Source organism: Orycteropus afer, unplaced genomic scaffold, assembly GCF_000298275.1.
Source record: "Orycteropus afer afer isolate SDZICR_OR568_19922 unplaced genomic scaffold, OryAfe1.0 scaffold00194, whole genome shotgun sequence".
NCBI lineage: Eukaryota > Metazoa > Chordata > Mammalia > Tubulidentata > Orycteropodidae > Orycteropus > Orycteropus afer.
Window position 1 is genome coordinate 5,504,890 of NW_006921781.1, and position 17,103 is coordinate 5,521,992.

A 17,103-nucleotide genomic window follows, 5' to 3' on the forward strand; every position below is an offset into this window, starting at 1 on the left:
TACTGTCTTATTATAATATCTCTAATATTATTTTATTGGGGGAAATGAAGACATATTCTGCTACATTTCAGGTGTTGCACAGAAAACTAGGCCAACACTTACTTTTAGAAATATCAAGTGTTACTCACTGTTTCAGAATTAATTGCATAATTTTCCACCAGAACACAAAGATCCCAAGGTACCTTAATGGAAACACTACACTTTCAAATAAAATAATAATAATTAGCACCTACTATATTCAGAGTGCCTTATTAGCTATAGTTTTTAAACTCCTAACATCTTTGTGTGTAAATAAACATCATTAAGAATATTAATGTTGTCTATAGTTTAGAAATAAGAAAACTAAGGCAAAGAAATTATCTGAATGATTAATTAGATATTATGGTGCTGAATCATTGAAAGAGGCAGGTAGTCAATAGAAACGATAGATATTATCACCACACAAAAATATTTCTTGCAACTACTCATAAATTACTGTAATTATTGATAATTTAAAATATCATCTTTCTTCTAAGCCAAATGATCAAATAAATTTTACAAAGAATGGCATGGCATCCTTGAGACTGTTGGATATGTTCAGGATATCCAGATCTATCCAGCTTGCCAGAACTTGTTTTGGAGTCATCATGGTGGCCTCATGAAGTTGTATGTCATTAAGAGCATTGGATTGGGAAATGGAAGAGATATAATAAGTAGAGTGTCACAGAGTCCCATATATTACAAACTATAACCATTAAAGTTCTGCAGAGAAACAGAACCAATAAAAGAAAGAGAAAGGCAGAAAGAGAGATCAATTTGTTTTAAGGAATTGGCTCATACAGTTGTGGGTGCCAGCAAGTCTGAAATCTATAGGGCAGGCCAGAGGGCTAGAAATGTAGGTAAGATGGATGTTACAGTCTTGAGTCTGAAATCCACTGGGCAGACTGTCAGGCTGGAAACACAGGCAAGATTTTCTATATTACAGTTGTGAGACAAAATTCCTTCTCATGGAAGCCTCAGTCTTTGCTCATAAGCCCTCTGATTGGATAAGTTCCTCCTATATTATCAAGGGTAATCTCCTTCACTTAAAGTGACCTAATTGTAAATGTTACCCACATCTACAAAGTACCTTCACAACAACATCTAGACCAGTGTTTGACTGAACAACTGGACACCATAGCCTAGCTAAGTTGGCATATACAATTAATCATCACTGCTTACGTCTTGTCAACTGGGCACCATAGACATCTCCTTAAACCATACTTTATCTCCAAATAAATATAATAAGAAACTCATACTCCCTCTTAACATGATACAGTGATGTTACATACATCTGGAAATTTACTAATCCCTCCCCCCAGGTGTTATATGATAAATTCACTCTACCATTACAGTTTCCCTAAGTGTTTGAATACCTTCATCTACCATGTAACAAAGGAATTCTGATATATAACTTCACTTACTATAAGCCACTTTTGGTCCATGTTTTAACCAAACAAACAACATTGAATCCAAAATTTTTGCTCAGTGGCCCCATATCAACAAATTCAAATTGGTGCAACTTCATGTTCCTTCTACCATTATTCCATCAAAAGAAAATAGAGGAAATACACAGTGTCCTTATACCAAAAAGAATTTGTCAACATTCAGCCATTTCAGGAGGCAGCATATGATGAAGAACAAAAGGTATTGAAGGAAGAATTCCTAGCTACACTGAAGAAATTGGTGAAAAACAAGTCTCCAGGAATTGACAGAATACCCATTGAGATGTTTGAACACAAAGTGCCGCACTGGAGGCACTCACTAGTTTTGCGAAGAAATTTGGAAGAAAGCTACCTGGACAACCAACAAGAAGAGATCCATATTTGTGCCCATTCCAAAGAAAGGTGATCCAACAGAATGTGGAAATAATCTAACAATATCATTAATACCACACACAAGTGAAATTTTGCTGAAGATAATTCAAAAATGGTTGCAGCAGTATATTGACAGGGAACTTCCAGAAATTCAAGCGGGATTCAGAAAAGGATGTGGAACAAGGGTTATCACTGCTGATATCAGATGGATTTTGGCTAAAAGCAAAGAGTATCAGTCAATGTTATTATACTGATCTGTTTGACAGATATATTCTAAGGAATCAAATACATGGTCACACAGAACCATGCCTCTTATAAGGCTGATTGTTGTTTTGTTGTTAGTTGCTGCCTATTGCAACTCAAGGTAACCCCATCTACAGAGTAGTAATGCTCCATAGAATTTTCAAGGCCATGGCCTTCTGGAAGTAGATCACCAGGCCTGTCTTCCAACATGCCTATAGGTAGGTTTGAACTGCCAACCTTTCAGCTAGTATTGGAGCACTTAACCATTGGCACCACCCAGGTGCCATGAGGTTGGTTAGGAGTACTAATGGTGATATCTTGCATGCCTCTACTGCCACACCAGGATACCTGGTGGCACAGAGGTTAAAGTGCTCAGCAGCTACCTGAAAGGACAGCAGTTTGAACCCACCAGCTGCTGCTCCACAGGAGAAAGATGTGGCAATCTGTTTATGTAAAGATTTACAGCCTTAGAAACCCTATGGGGGTAATTCTATCCTGTCCTATGGGGTTGCTATAATCTACTCAACAGCAATGAGTTTAGATTTTTTTTTTTTTTTTTTCAGTTTTATTGACACATCATGCCATGGACTATCAGTGACCTCTTTATTACTGGAAATAGTTATTTGTGTCTTCACATCTAACCAGATTAGAAAACCAATTTCAGAAACCCTAGAACCAATGCAGAAAATTTCATCATTAAGAATCTAATCCTTGAAAATAACAAATGCTGGCGAGGTTGTGGAGAGATTGGGACTCTCATACACTGCTGGTGGGACTGTAAAATGGTACAACCATTGTGGAAAGCAGTATGGCGATTCCTTCAAAAGTTGGAAATACAAATACCATTTGACCCAGCCATCCCATTACTAGGTATATACCCTAAAGAAGTGAGAGCCATAACAAGAACAGATATATGCACGCCGATGTTCATCGCAGCACTATTTACAATAGCCAAAACTTGGAAACAACCTAGATGTCCAACAACTGAGGAATGGATAACCAAACTTTGGTACATTCACACAATGGAATACTATGCAACGCTAAAGAATAATGAAGAATCTGCAAAACACCGCATAACGTGGATGAACTTGGAGGACATTATGCTGAGCGAAATAAGTCAGTCACAAAAGGACAAATATTGTATTAGTCCGTTATTGTGAAAGTTAAGGAAATGTTTATATATTGGAGGACATTTTCTTTGTTGGTTACCAGGGGTGGGAGGGAAGGGGAGGGAATGCTGTTAGATAGAGATAAATATTGATTTGGGTGAAGAGAAGGGCAATGTACCAAATGTGAGTGACCAATATGGCAGCATTGAGGATGAGAAAGACAGAGAGAGTTACATGGGCAGTACAAACAACAAATATGAACCCCTTTGTAAATACAATACTGAGTTGTTAATGAAAGCAAACATGGGTATAGGGACGGATAGATGGGTGAACAAGCTAAACAATTATGTATGTCTAAATGGAGAGTGTATCCAAGATCATATACAGGGTTGGCAGACAATGGGCCTCTCGAAGAGTATGAAGGGATGGACACTGGGAGGAGGTAACTATGGGGAGGAAGTGGGAGGGGAGCTGCTGCATTGTAAATTTTGGTCAATGACATGAGACAAAGTATATGTGAACTGCTGTATGAAAAGTGAATTTACTCTGTAAATCTTCACCCAAATCCTAATAAAAAAAAAAAAGAATCTAATCCTCTAGAACCACACTTGATACCAAAATCTGTATCAATCAGGGTTCAACCAGAAAAATAAAGGCAATAAGAGATAAATGTAAATATGTATATGTATGTATATATGCTTCTATGTGTGTATATTATATATGTAATGTATATGTGTGTGTGAATATACATCCAATAGAATGTAGAAATTCTCAAACAATATCATTAATATTGCATGCAAGTAAATTTTGCTGAAGATAATTCAAAACTATTTGCAGCAGTGTATTGACAAGAAGCTGCTAGAAATTCAAGCTGGCTTCAGAAGATGACATGGAATGAGGGCTATCATTACTGACATCAGATGGTTCTTGGCTGAAAGGAAAGAATACCAGAATTTTACTTGTGTTTTATTGACTCTGCGAAGGTATTCTACCTTGTGGATCATAAAAACTTATGGATAACATTGTGTGGTAGTTAAGGTTATGTGTCAACTTGGCTGGGCCTGGTTTTGAGTAGCTGGGCAGCTGGATGTATTTATTCCCCATGATGAAACTGGTAATCAACACCATGGTGGAAACTACTGTGAACAGCAGAGTAGCTGCCTTAGGGATGCAGTCTGCTTCCAGCATATAAGGAGAAGCATTGAGAAGGGTCTCTGAGCTTTTTGGCACACTTCGATCCTGCATTTAGCCAAGTCTTTATTCAACAGCCTACCATGTTGCTCACCATCTTGGGAGTGTTTCTGGACTTGAACTAGTGGCCTGCTGTGTTGTTTGATACTCTTGGGACTGTGCCATTTTACTTGTCAACCTTGGTTTTGTCAGCCTCAGCAGCCAGAAGCTGCCTGAGTTAAGAGATGCCTTCAGCTCCAGTGGGCCGGAGCAAGAGGCAGAGCTTAAGCCCAAGGTCAGGGGACCTTCACCCAGCCCCTAGAGCGGGCACTTTGAATTCAACTTCTAGCCTCCTATACTGTAAGAGAATAAACTGCTGTTTGTTAAATTCATCCATTTGTGATATTTCTGTTTTAGCAGCACTAGAGAACCAAAACACATTATAAAAAATAGGAATTACAGAACATTTAATTGTGCTAATGAGGAACCTGTATACATAGACCAAGTAGCAGTCATTTTGAATAGAACAAGAGGATACTACATGGTTTAAAGTCAGGAAATATTTGCACCAGGGCTATATCCCTTCATCATAATTATTCAATCTGTATACTGAGCAAACAATCAGAAAAGATGGGCTACATGAAGAAGAACGTGGCATCAGGATTGGAGGAAGACTCATTAACAACTTGTGATATGCAGATGACAAAACCTTGAAGCACTTAATGATGAAGATCAAAGCCTACATTCTTCAAGGTGGATTACACCTCAATATGAATAGAATAAAAAAATTCTCACAACTGAACCAATAAGCAACATCACAATAAATGAGTAAAGATTGAAGTTGTCAGGGATTTCATTTTACTTGGCTCCACAATCAACACCCATGGAAGCAACAATCAAGAAACCAAATGATGTATTGCACTGGGCAGATCTGCTGCAAAAGATCTCTTTAAAATGTTAAAGAACAAAGATTCACTTTGAAGACTAAGGTGCGCCTGATGCAGGCCATGGTATTTTGATAGCCTCGTATGCATGTGAAAGCTGGATAATGAATAAGGAAGGCCAAAGAAACATTGATGAATTTAAATTGTGGTGCTGGAAAAGAATATTGAAAATATGATGGACTTCCAGAAGAATGAACAAATCTGTCTGGGAAGAAATATAGCCAGAATGTTCCTTAGAAGCAAGAATAGCCAGTCTTCATCTCATGTACTTTGGTTATGTTGTCAGAATGGACCAGTCCCTATAGAATGACATCATGCTTGGTAAAGCAGAGAATCAGACAATAAGGGGAAGACCATCAACAACATGACTTGACACAGTAGCTTCAGTGATGGGCTCAAGCATAGCAAAGATTTTGAGGATTGTGCATGATTGGGCAGTGTTTCATTCTGTTGTAAATAGGATCCCTGTGAGTTGGAGCTGACTTGACAGCATCTAAAAACAAGGTATGTGTGTGTGTATGCACACACATGCATAATATACATATATACACATATGTATGCATAATATACATTATACATAAACATAATATATATACATGCATGCATATATATATACACAGATGTATATATGTACATGTATCAATACACACATATACAAACACGTACATATGCATGTGTGTATATAATATATATACTCATGTACATATATACACATGTATACATGTATATGTATATATACATGTATAAAAGAAGATCTGCTGGTATAGTGGTTAAGGCATTGAGCTGCTAACCAAAAGGTTGGCAGTTTGAACCCACCAGCCATTCCATGGGAGAAAGATAAGACAGTCTGTTTCCATAAAGGTTTATGGCCTTGGAAACTCCGTGGGGTTTGCTATGAATCAGAATCAACTCAATGGCAGTGGGTTTGGGTATACACATATATCCACATATATGGGAGGCCTGGTGATGGAGTAAGGAGCTCTGGTGGCACAGTGCCTAAACCATTTGATTGACCCACCAGCCACTCTGTGGAAGGAAGACTGGGAATCTACTTCCATAAAGATTTACCACCTTGGAAACCCAGTGGGGGTTGCTATGAGTCAGAATTGACTCAATAGCAGTGGGTGGCACTGGTGGTGGAGTGGTTAAATGTTGGGCTGCTAACTGAAATGTCAGCAGTTCAAACTTGCCAGCTGCATAGCAGGAGAAAGATGGTGGCAGTTTATTTCTGTAAAAGTTATGGTCTTGGAAACCCTATGGGACAGTTCTACTCTGCCCTATAGGGTCACTATGATTCAGAATCAATTAAGTGGTAGTAGGTTTTTGATATATACATATGTTGTTGTTGTGTACCGTTGAGTCACACCTGACTCATAGTGACCCCTCCTTGCGTTTCCGAGGCAGTATCACTACGGAAGTAGATTGCCCCATCTTCCTTCCGAGGAGTGGCTGGTGGGTTTGAACCGCCAGCCTTCTGGTTAGCAGTCAAGTGCCTTATCCACTATGCTACCAGAGCTCCCATACACACACACACACACACACACGTGTGTGTGTGTGTGTGTATATATGTGCATGTGCATATACATATATATACATACACACACATATACACACACACATAATATATATGTAAGGATCCCTGGTGGCCCAGTGGTTAAAGTGCTCGACTGCCAACTGAAAGGTCAGTGATTGAAACCCACCAGCAGTTTCATGGGAGAAAAGACTTGGCGATCTGTTGCCATAAAGATTATCGCATAGGAAACACTGGGGCAGTTCTACTCTGTCCTATAGTTGGAATCAATTTGACAGCCACATACACACACACACACACACACGCGCATGCACGGTATACCGTGGAGACATTGAAGGTTTGGCCCAAGACCAATGCAATAAGGTGAATATTGCAGTAAAATGAGTCACAGGAATTTTTTGGTTTCTTAATGCATATAAAAGTATGTTTACATTATACTGTAGTGTATTAGGGAGCTCTGGTGGCATAATGCCTAAGGCGTTTGACTGCTAACTACAGGGCTGGTGGTTCAAATCCATCAGCCACTCTGTTGAAGGAAGGTTGGGCAATCTACTTCTGTAGTGGTACCACCTTGGAAACCGAAGGAGGGGTTGCTGTGAGTCGGATCAACTCAATGACAGTGAGTTTATAGTGTATTAAGTGTGAAATAGTATTTTGAAAATGTTTTAAACATTATCAGAATAACCAATATATGATGCAGAGACATGAATTGAGCAAATGCTGTTAGAAAAATGGTAACACTTTGCTTGAAACAGGGGTTTCACAAACCTTCATTTTGTAAGAAATGCAATATCTGCAGATTGCAAAAAAGTGAAACACAGTAAAATGAGGTATATCTGTGTGTCTATACATACATGCATATATGTATATACACACATGTATATACATATGTGTATTACATACATGTGTGTAGAGATATTGTGCACCCATGTGTACACATGCATATATGTATGTGTATGGGAGCTCTGGTAGCATAGTGGCTAAGGCACTTGACTGCTAACCAGAAGGCTGGTGGTTCAAACCCACCAGCCACTCCCTGGAAGGAAGGTTGGGCAATCTACTTCCATAGTGATACTGCCTCGGAAACCCAAGGAGGGGTCGCTATGAGTCAGGGCCGACTCAACGGCACATAACAACAACAACAACAACGTGTATGTGTATGTACATACGTGTGTGTGTGTGTGTGTGTGTATGGAGAAGCAAAGATTGCTTGATTTTAAGGAATTGGCTCCCACAATTGTGAGAACTGACTATTATGAAAATTGTAGGACACACTAGCAGACTGGAAACTGAGGTAGAATATTTATGTTACATGTTATTCTGAGGCAGAATTTCTTCTTCCCTAGGAAATTTCAGTTTTTGTTCTTAAAGTCTTCAACTGATTAGATAAAAATTAAATTATTACTACATTATGGAGAGTAGTTTCCTTACTTAAGGTCAGCTGATTATAAATTTTAATCACACCTACAAAATACCTCCACAAAAACATTTGAACTAGAGTTTAACCAAAGAACTGGGCACTGTAGCCTAGCCAAGTTGACACGTAAAATTAACCATCACACAGACCATGTCTTGCCCATGTAACTTTTTCAAGGCATCAGCGTAAGCTAAATTCATTGCCGTTGAGTTGGATCCGACTCATAGCCACCCCTCCTTGGGTTTCCGAGGCAGTATCACTATGGAAGTAGATTGCCCAGTCTTCCTTGCAAGGAGTGGCTGGTGGGTTTGAGCCGCCAGCTTCTGGTTACCAGTCAAGTGCCTTAAACTCAGTAGCACTTTAAAATGATGTCCCTTTTAAAGGCTCTAGTCACTAAGGTAAAAACTACCATGTGAACAGACATCTACAGAGCCAAGGAAAGCTAACCCATCCCTAAAATACTGTAGCAAACGAAGGTGAAATGTAATCACAACTGGTCAGGCTCAAGTCATAAAGCCTACAAGTAAAGGGATGTTCTCTGATAGTGTTCCAGAATTGCAGACTCATTGGACAGAAAAAAGTTGTGATTAATGTCCATTTGGGGAGAACCTGAGCTAGAAGGAGGCCAGCCAACTACACTTCATTTTGGGAGATAAGTAAGACAAATAGCGAGCTTGCAGTGATCTGAAAAGCTCCCACTCCAGGGCCATTTGAGCAAAAGAATGAACAAATCATAGTCTGACTCCTTGCCTCAGTGCTCTGAGCTGGCTGGGTGATGGAGACAGGAAAATGTTTTGAGGTTTCATTGCAGAAATTATACTGGATAAGCCAAAGGGCAGTTAACTTAGCTACATACTTCCTGTGTTATTGAACTCATTTTTTATGGTGGCACCTCAGACATACTGGCATCCATTGGAGAAGATAATTGATGCACAATATATAAGCAAGTTCTGAATTCTTAATTGGAAGTTAGAAAATGTTTTTTCTAAGTATAATTTGCTCCCAAAGTTGAAATCATTCACTGCTAAAAGGTGAACAAGCTTTGTCTTATTGGCAGCCTAATGGATAGTGGAGCCCCCATCTCACATGCCACTCCACCTGAGGACTAGGGATCGAGACCATGGAAACAACTGGCTAGTTGTTCGCCTGTACATATTAAAGCTCCAACTTCCCTTTGAGTTGAACATCTACTCAATTGCCACTGTGTCCATTTTAACAATACAGGACTCAAAGATTGATTGATTCTTGCCACCTAAGAATCAAAAAGTAGATAAAGTAACATATCATAGAAGCCTTTACATTAGATATGCTGACAAACAGATGGTGTCTACTTCTAAAATACCCATGACCACTGAACAGAAATATGGTTTAGAACAATTTCTAAATTTAGACCTACACAAAAAATAAGTATTCCCTTCTCAGTTTTTATATTGACTCTGCTTAAAAATTAAACCTGTCAGATCACCCATTACGCAATAGGTATTGCCTTCCAATTTTGAACTGTTGAAAGTTCATTTAAAATATGTACATATGAATGGTATATGTATCTGCATTTTCAAGGATAGAGAGAAATCATAGCATTTCATAAAGAGTGTGATATAGAGGGACTTTGGTAACTTTACTTAATTTCTTTGTTGTTTATTTTTATTAGAAAAGTACCTTTGAGGGGCTGAATTAAAAAGCACTTTCTAATAAAAATAAATAACTATATATATATATATATATATATGTTTATATGTGTGTGTGTGTGGATAGATAGATAGATAGATAGATAGATAGATAGATATGCTGAGCAATTCTAGTGGAAATTCAGACCAAACCTTATTGTGAACAATTAATATTTATCTCCCCATAGAGCCAAGAAACAAATGCTTTTCCTTTGCTGCCCTCACATCCTCCAGGTCTTTTGTGGACAGCATGTCATTCTTCCCTTTTTGCCTTTCCCGACTATTGTAATTTGAATACACTCCTTTACCAGCCTCAGTGAATGGGCTCTTGCTTTTATCTTCCTCCCCTCTATGTTTTTTTGTTTTTTTTTTATCCTCCTCTCTGAATGCATTTCACAGACAACCAAATTCCAAAATAACAACATCAATTAATTTTTAACTTTAAAAAAATCATATTTAGTTCTGAGTCTTCCCTCTCCATTGATGTGTAGTATGTGGAAGAGGCTGTGCTGGGACTGATAAGACCACATTGGTGAAGCCTGTTCAGTCAGAGGCGAGGCATTTGGCACACTTGCAAACAGCACTGTCTATTCAGCTAACCCCCCGGCTCTAGGTGAGTTGACCCACTCATCTCACAGGCTCCCAAAGCTGAGCCACGGGACAGTGCAGAGTTGGGAAGCAACCTCCTTTCTCTGTCCGTCACTGGAAAGTGTTCTTTATTGTTGTCATTTGTTTTTTGTTTTCGTGCGTGTGTGTTTTGAATAGCTTACCCCTTGCAGGCTCCCTCAGTTCACTATGATGTTTTCTTATCACACTGCTTTCCCATTTTGCAGAATCTGATGATCCTCACGAGGACCCTGCCCTCAGCCATCCCAGCACCCTTGCCCCCCAGGATGCTCATGTTTCAATAGTAGATGCAAGTGGACTCAAGAGCATCACCCAGCATCCCCAGGAGCTTCCTCCGATGATGGCTGCAGGTAAATATCAGTGCCCAGTACAGGAAACCACAAAGCATTTTGGGTCCCCATGGAACAGCTTGCCTAGCCCTGAACCTGGAACCTACGACCCTTAATGAAAATTGGGCTAGTGAAAAGGGAGCTGGTGAAAACCTGAGAGCTTGAAGTCAAGTTTGACCTATTGTGCTGTTTTGATGGGAGTCTGTGCTTATAAGAAATATTTTGTGAAACTCACTTTACGTAGATACATGTGTTTTCTTAATGTAATAAAGTAAAAAAAAAAAAAAAAAAATTGTAAAGGAAGGAATATGTTACCAGCTAACAATCAATTCAGTCAGGATCACTGTCACCACTGGACAACTTTTTTTTTTTTTTTTTCCTTGAGAGTCTATTAGATGGTTACGAAGACATGCTTGCTCCAGAAATACACTTGGCAGAGAAGAATTTGTTTACTTTTGGTCTACTAAGCCGGTTGACTTGTTTTATCAAGAGAGTCTCCCAGCTTTGCCTCTCAACCTTGTAACTTAACTGATGCCATTTCACTGAAAGAAGGAAATGATTCGTTCATTTTTTTTTCCAGGGTGCCTCCTTAATGACTTGCTGTGTAATATAAATTACATGTCATCAAGTCTCCCAGATTGTAGTCAGAAACTCTTTATGCTTATGTCTGGAGAAAACACTGCTATAGATTTTAGTGCTTTATTTATTTATTTATTTGCATGGTTTAGGAATGTGCTAAATGAACCCTCACATCTCTGGAAATGTAATTTCCTTGAAAACAGAACACCCTTGCCTGTTGACTCTAAGTCATAATTGTTTCTCCCACAGCAGCCGATGGTTTGGGGAGTATAGCGATAGACACAACCCAGCTCAACATGTCCGTGACAGATCCCACAGCCTGGGCCACAGCCATGAATAACTTGGGCATGGTTCCTGTGGGGTTGCCTGGACAGCAACTCGTGTCTGGTAAGCTGTCTCTTGGGTTGGAAGATGCTGGCAGCAGTGCCAAAGGGCGTGGGTGACAGGTGCCCAGTGATCTCTCCACACAGCAAGTGTTGAGCGTGGTCTTTGATTTATGACTGGGGCATGTCTGGCAGGTTATTCTTGGGATATTTTTCCTCCTCACCTTGGTCTTCTGCCTAGTAGCTGTTTTCACAAAAGTTCACCCTTACTGTTACTACTGTACACAACAATGTCTATCTGCAATTGTGTTTTTTTTACATTGGTTAAGTAGAATGGCTACTAATGCTTTCCAATTTGGAAAACTCCATCACGTGTATTATCCCATTTGATTCCACAGCCTTCCTTTGAGGCAGATATTTGTTGTTTTTGTTGCTCTTGTTATTGTCCTTATGTTGCAAATAGAGAAACAGCAGACCACAGGCCAGGGTGACTTTTCCAGCATCAAAGGGGCAGGGCTAGAAACCCCGTGCAACTAACACTAAATGCCATATGTTCTTTCTTCCATACTCTGGAATCATAATTCAGTGTATGAGATAGGGAAAATGTTTAGAAATATGACAAAGTACGAGTTAAGTATTTTATAATTCAATTTAATGCATGTTTATGGAGAATTTTCCATGTGTCCTGTGACATATGCTTTCAGACACAGAATAAATATATACACATGTAACTGTCCTGGGGTAGCATATATGCCTGAAATGAAACAAACAGCAACAAAAACCGGTTGGTATCAAATCAATGTGTAGAATCAGGTGTTAGGTAATGGTGCAGACTAGTAATATAGTAATTTCCAGAGAGATTAATCAGTGAAGCTCTGAGGGAAGATGTTATCAGGGAGATGGGAATTGAACTATGTCTGGAGAGATAAATAGTATTTGCGTATTTACTCACTCATTTATTCATTCACTCAGCAAATAGTCATTGAGGCCCTGTCTTGGTGTAGGGGCTCCAACAGTAAACAGAATAGGCCTAGACTTTAGCTCTCAGAACTTGCAGTATATTTGGAGATGCAGACAGTCAGTTGTTAACTGTTAGAATGAAAGAAGAACAATCCACTTCTGACTATCAAGTGAACTGAGAGTACATGGTGCACTAAGGAGAAACCACTGCCTCTGGAGAGTTACTGAGTTCCATACCTCCTGCAGACCTGTGTCCTCTGTGCTAGTTAAACAAGCATTTGGTTTCTGGGGTTTTTTTGTTTTGTTTTGTTTTTTCCCCAGTCAATAGTGGCTGTAGATGAAAAATGACAAACTGATTGTAGTAATGTGCATATATGTATCTGTGTGTCTGTCCATATGTGTATATATATATATATGTATGTGTTTATGCACAAGGAGTTCTGGTGTCATAGTACCTAAGGCATTTGATTGCTAACCGGAAGGCTGGTGGTTCAAACCCACCAGCCACTCCTTGGAAAGAAGACTGGGCAATCTACTTCCATAGAGATATACTGCCTTGGAAACCCAGGGAGGGGTCGCTAATCAGTTGGAACTGACTCAGCAGCAGTGAGGTTTTTTTTTGTTTTTTATATGCACATATGTGCGCACACACATATGGCTCCTTTTTTTCAGTAAAACAAGAGGAAAGAACATGAGGAGGAGAGGAGAGTGGGAGACAGAGAAAAAGTAAGACTGAAAGAAAGTTATAAAACATCGTACTTAAGATATTTATGAAGTTCTCTAAAATATATGCAACTGGAGATGAGTCTGCTTCAGAATGGATGTATGTGTACATAAATGACATTTTCTATGGTTGGAACATATGTTTATTCAGACTCCTTTTGCCTAAAGTAGATCTAGATAGATACTTCCTTTAATAACTTGAGAGTAAAGATTTGCATTTTTCCACCCAAATTTTCCTAACTGCCTAACGGAAATATTCACGGAGCAGAAATTACTTTACTCCTTGTCTCCACCTCTGCCTTCTCTTAGAAAACATTGTGCGACTCCCAGAGTCAGCCACAACCTCAACAGGTCATTATTTTTCCCTATGATTTTGAGTCTTCTGACATTTTAACCATGACCAATTTATGATTTTTCCTGCAACTTACCATGAAAAGAGTTACAGCCCCACTCGTTATGGAAGATATACCGTATCTGCCCTGAATTACATTCCCTATCTCCTCTGTTAACCAAACTGCTTCAGCTGGTTTTGAGCCTTTTAGGGACTTGCTAGGCTTTCCTTAATCATCCCCAGCCTGCCTATTTAGCCATTCTTTTGTTTTGTTCTCGGAGTCTTAAGTTCCTGAGGTGTAAACAGTTAATACACTCAGCTGCTAACCAGAAGGTTGGTAGTTCAAGTCCACCCAGAGGCACCTCAGAAGAAAGGCCTGCTTATCTACCTCCAAAAAAATTAACCATTGAAAGCCCTATGGAGTGCAGCTCTGCTCTGACATGCATGGGGTCACCATAAGTTGGAGTTGACTCAACAACTTGTTAAACCAAAAACCAAATTCATTGCCATCGAGTCGATTCTGACTCACAGCAGCCCCTACTGGGTTTCCAAGGCAATAAATCTTTACAGAAGTAGATTATTCCATCTTCCTTCTACAGAGCAGCTGCTGGGTTTGAACTGCCAACCTTCTGGTTAGCAGTCAAATGCCTCAGGCACTATGCCACAAGAGCTCCTTAACAACTTGTTAAGTGGTTGTTTTTTTCTCAGCACCACCTGACTGCATTTGTTGACACTATTTCAGGACTAGATTCAGTTTTGTTTTCTGTGTGTGTGTATATTTCCTTCTAATTTTTTTTATTAAGATATTTTTAATCATATTGAATATACAATTTTGGTTTATACATATATGTGAACATTTTATCCAACATTATTTTTCCATTTCATTAAAAATTTTATATTAAAATTTTAAAATCTTTCAAATAAATCTTTGTTTACTTAAACATTCTCCTCTCCACCTTTAGGCTTTCTATTTTTTCACACTTACTAGCCAAGTGTCTCTGGAGATTTTAATCTCCCCAAGCATGTTCGTTTTCTGTAAAATGGTGATAATATTATTCCGTGGAGCTCTTGTGGGATTTAAACATAACTTACATTAAATAGTTTGCATAGTGCTTGCGCATAGTAAGCATTCATTAAATATCAGCTCTTGTTTCTTCCTTTCTCTCTTTTCCTAAATAATATTACAACAAACATTTTTATGCAGAAAGTTTTTCAGGATTTTGAGTTATTTCCCTTTGGATAGAATCCTGGTTGGAGAATTAGTAGGTCAAAAGAAAGGAACATTTTAAAGATTCAAGGTCAATATTTAAGAATTTTCAAAATATTCATATATGTTTTAAATTTACTAATTTGATAGGCAAAGATGGCATCTTATTTTACATTACTTTCTTTTATAACTAGCCTTGTATAATTTTTCCCTTTTTTACCATTTTCTACTCACATTTCCTCTTTGGCAAATGGATTATTCTCATACTATATCCATTTATCAAATAGAGTTCTTGGTGATTTTCTTATCAGTTCATAATTGGTCATCATTAATTATGCTTTTAATCTTTGGAATTCATAGTTCTCAAAAATATTCTTCTAGTCTGTTTTTTGCCTTAAGTGTTGGTTTGTTCTTTATTTTCAATTTTTTTAAAAAAAATGTTTATGTTTAATATTTTCTTTATGAGTTCTTTTTGATGGTTCCAAATACAGGAAGGTTTTCTCCACTCTAAAAGTTGTATTGTTGTTGTTGTTGTTAAGTGCCGTCAAGTCGTTTCCGACTCATAGCGACCCCATGCACAGCAGAACGAAACACTGCCCGATCCCGCGCCAGCCCTACAATCCCCGCTATACTTGAGCCCATCATCGCAGCCACCGTATCAATCCATCTCCTTGAAGGCCTCCCCCTCTTTCGCCGACCCTCCACCCTACCAAGCATGACATCCTTCTCCAGGGAATGGTCCCTTCTGACAACATGACCAAAATATGTGAGACGAAGTCTGGCCATACTTGCTTCCAAGGAGCATTCTGGCTGCACTTCCTCCAGGACAGATCTGTTAGTTCTTTTAGCAGTCCATGGTACTTTCAGCATTCTTCGCCAGCACCAATTTCCCATGTCCCCCTTGAAATTAAATTAATTCCTGAATTACCTATCCTGTACTACTAATCTATTAATTTTTATTCCAGCACCACATTGTTTCAATTCTCATAGCTTGATAATATATTTACTGTAATGAAGTATCTTGTGCTATTTTCACTGTACCTGACATGTTGTTCCTTTTCACCTAGCCATAGTGCCACTGTTGGCCGCTTCCCACTCAGTTGTTACATAGCCCCTCTCCAGTTCTTTCAGTATGACGAAAGAGTATTGGAACCATTCTTTAATGTTCCAGAAGGGATTTGAAGATTATTTAGTGTAACCTTCCTTCCAGAAACTCCTCACTAAAACATCTCTGACAGAATTATGGAGAGGCTGGATTTTATGAGCACTTGGCTTTCTCCCAAAGTTTCTGATATTTCTAAATGACCAAGCCATCTTCCCATATTTGTTCAAATTAAACTGACACTAAATCTCATTCCTCACTGGTTCTTCAATTCATTGAGAGATTACATTTATCAGCAAAGTAAGACACACATTTTTCATATCCTCTGATTTTAGCAAAAGAATTTCCCAGGAAATCAAATCACTTATTACTGTCCTGTCTGAGGGCTCTGGTGACATAGTGCCTAAGGCATTTGACTGCTAACCAGAAGGGTGGAGGTTCAAACCCACCAGCTACTCCTCGGAAGGAAGGTTGGGCAATTTACTTCCATAGTGATACTGCCTCAGAAACCCAAGGAGGGTCGCTATGGATCCGAGTTGGATCCGACTCCACAGCAGTGTGTTGTGTTTGTTGTTATCATGCCTGTCTGGTGTGTTATTACATACCCCCCAAAATAATATCTGTTCTATGTTTCTCTCCTTTTATCTTCACCCAGATAGTCTCCATCATGATTCTGTTCTCACTTTCATGAATTTCCATGTTTGCTTTCTTCATATAAAGTACTACTTAAAATTGTTACATTAAATTTATTTCTTTTATCTAAAATATTCCATTGGCTTGTTATGCCCAAGCCCTAAAACCCATTCTCCAAAGTCTTGGTTTATCGGTAATATTTACGTAGGAGCTCTGGTAGTTTAGTGCCTAAGGCACTTGACTGCTAACCAGAAGGCTGGTGGTTCAAACCCACCAACCACTCCTTGGAAGGAAGGTTGGGCAATCTACTTCCGTAGTGATACTGCCTCGGAAACCCAAGGAACTATGAGTCGGGGCCGACTCGACAGCATAT

At 39.0% G+C, this 17,103-nt stretch overlaps 1 protein-coding gene across 1 annotated transcript in view; it reads left to right on the top strand.

Moving 5' to 3' along the window:
* The first annotated feature begins 10,757 nt into the window (after positions 1 to 10,757).
* The window catches only part of ENOX1 (ecto-NOX disulfide-thiol exchanger 1), a 365,674-nt gene continuing 359,328 nt past the window's right edge, over positions 10,758 to 17,103 (top strand). The window contains exons 1-2 of the mRNA XM_007947826.2: positions 10,758 to 10,893; positions 11,701 to 11,838. Coding sequence (XP_007946017.1) covers positions 10,881 to 10,893; positions 11,701 to 11,838 — 151 coding nt within the window. The 5' untranslated portion in view covers positions 10,758 to 10,880. The remainder of the gene's footprint in view (positions 10,894 to 11,700; positions 11,839 to 17,103) is intronic.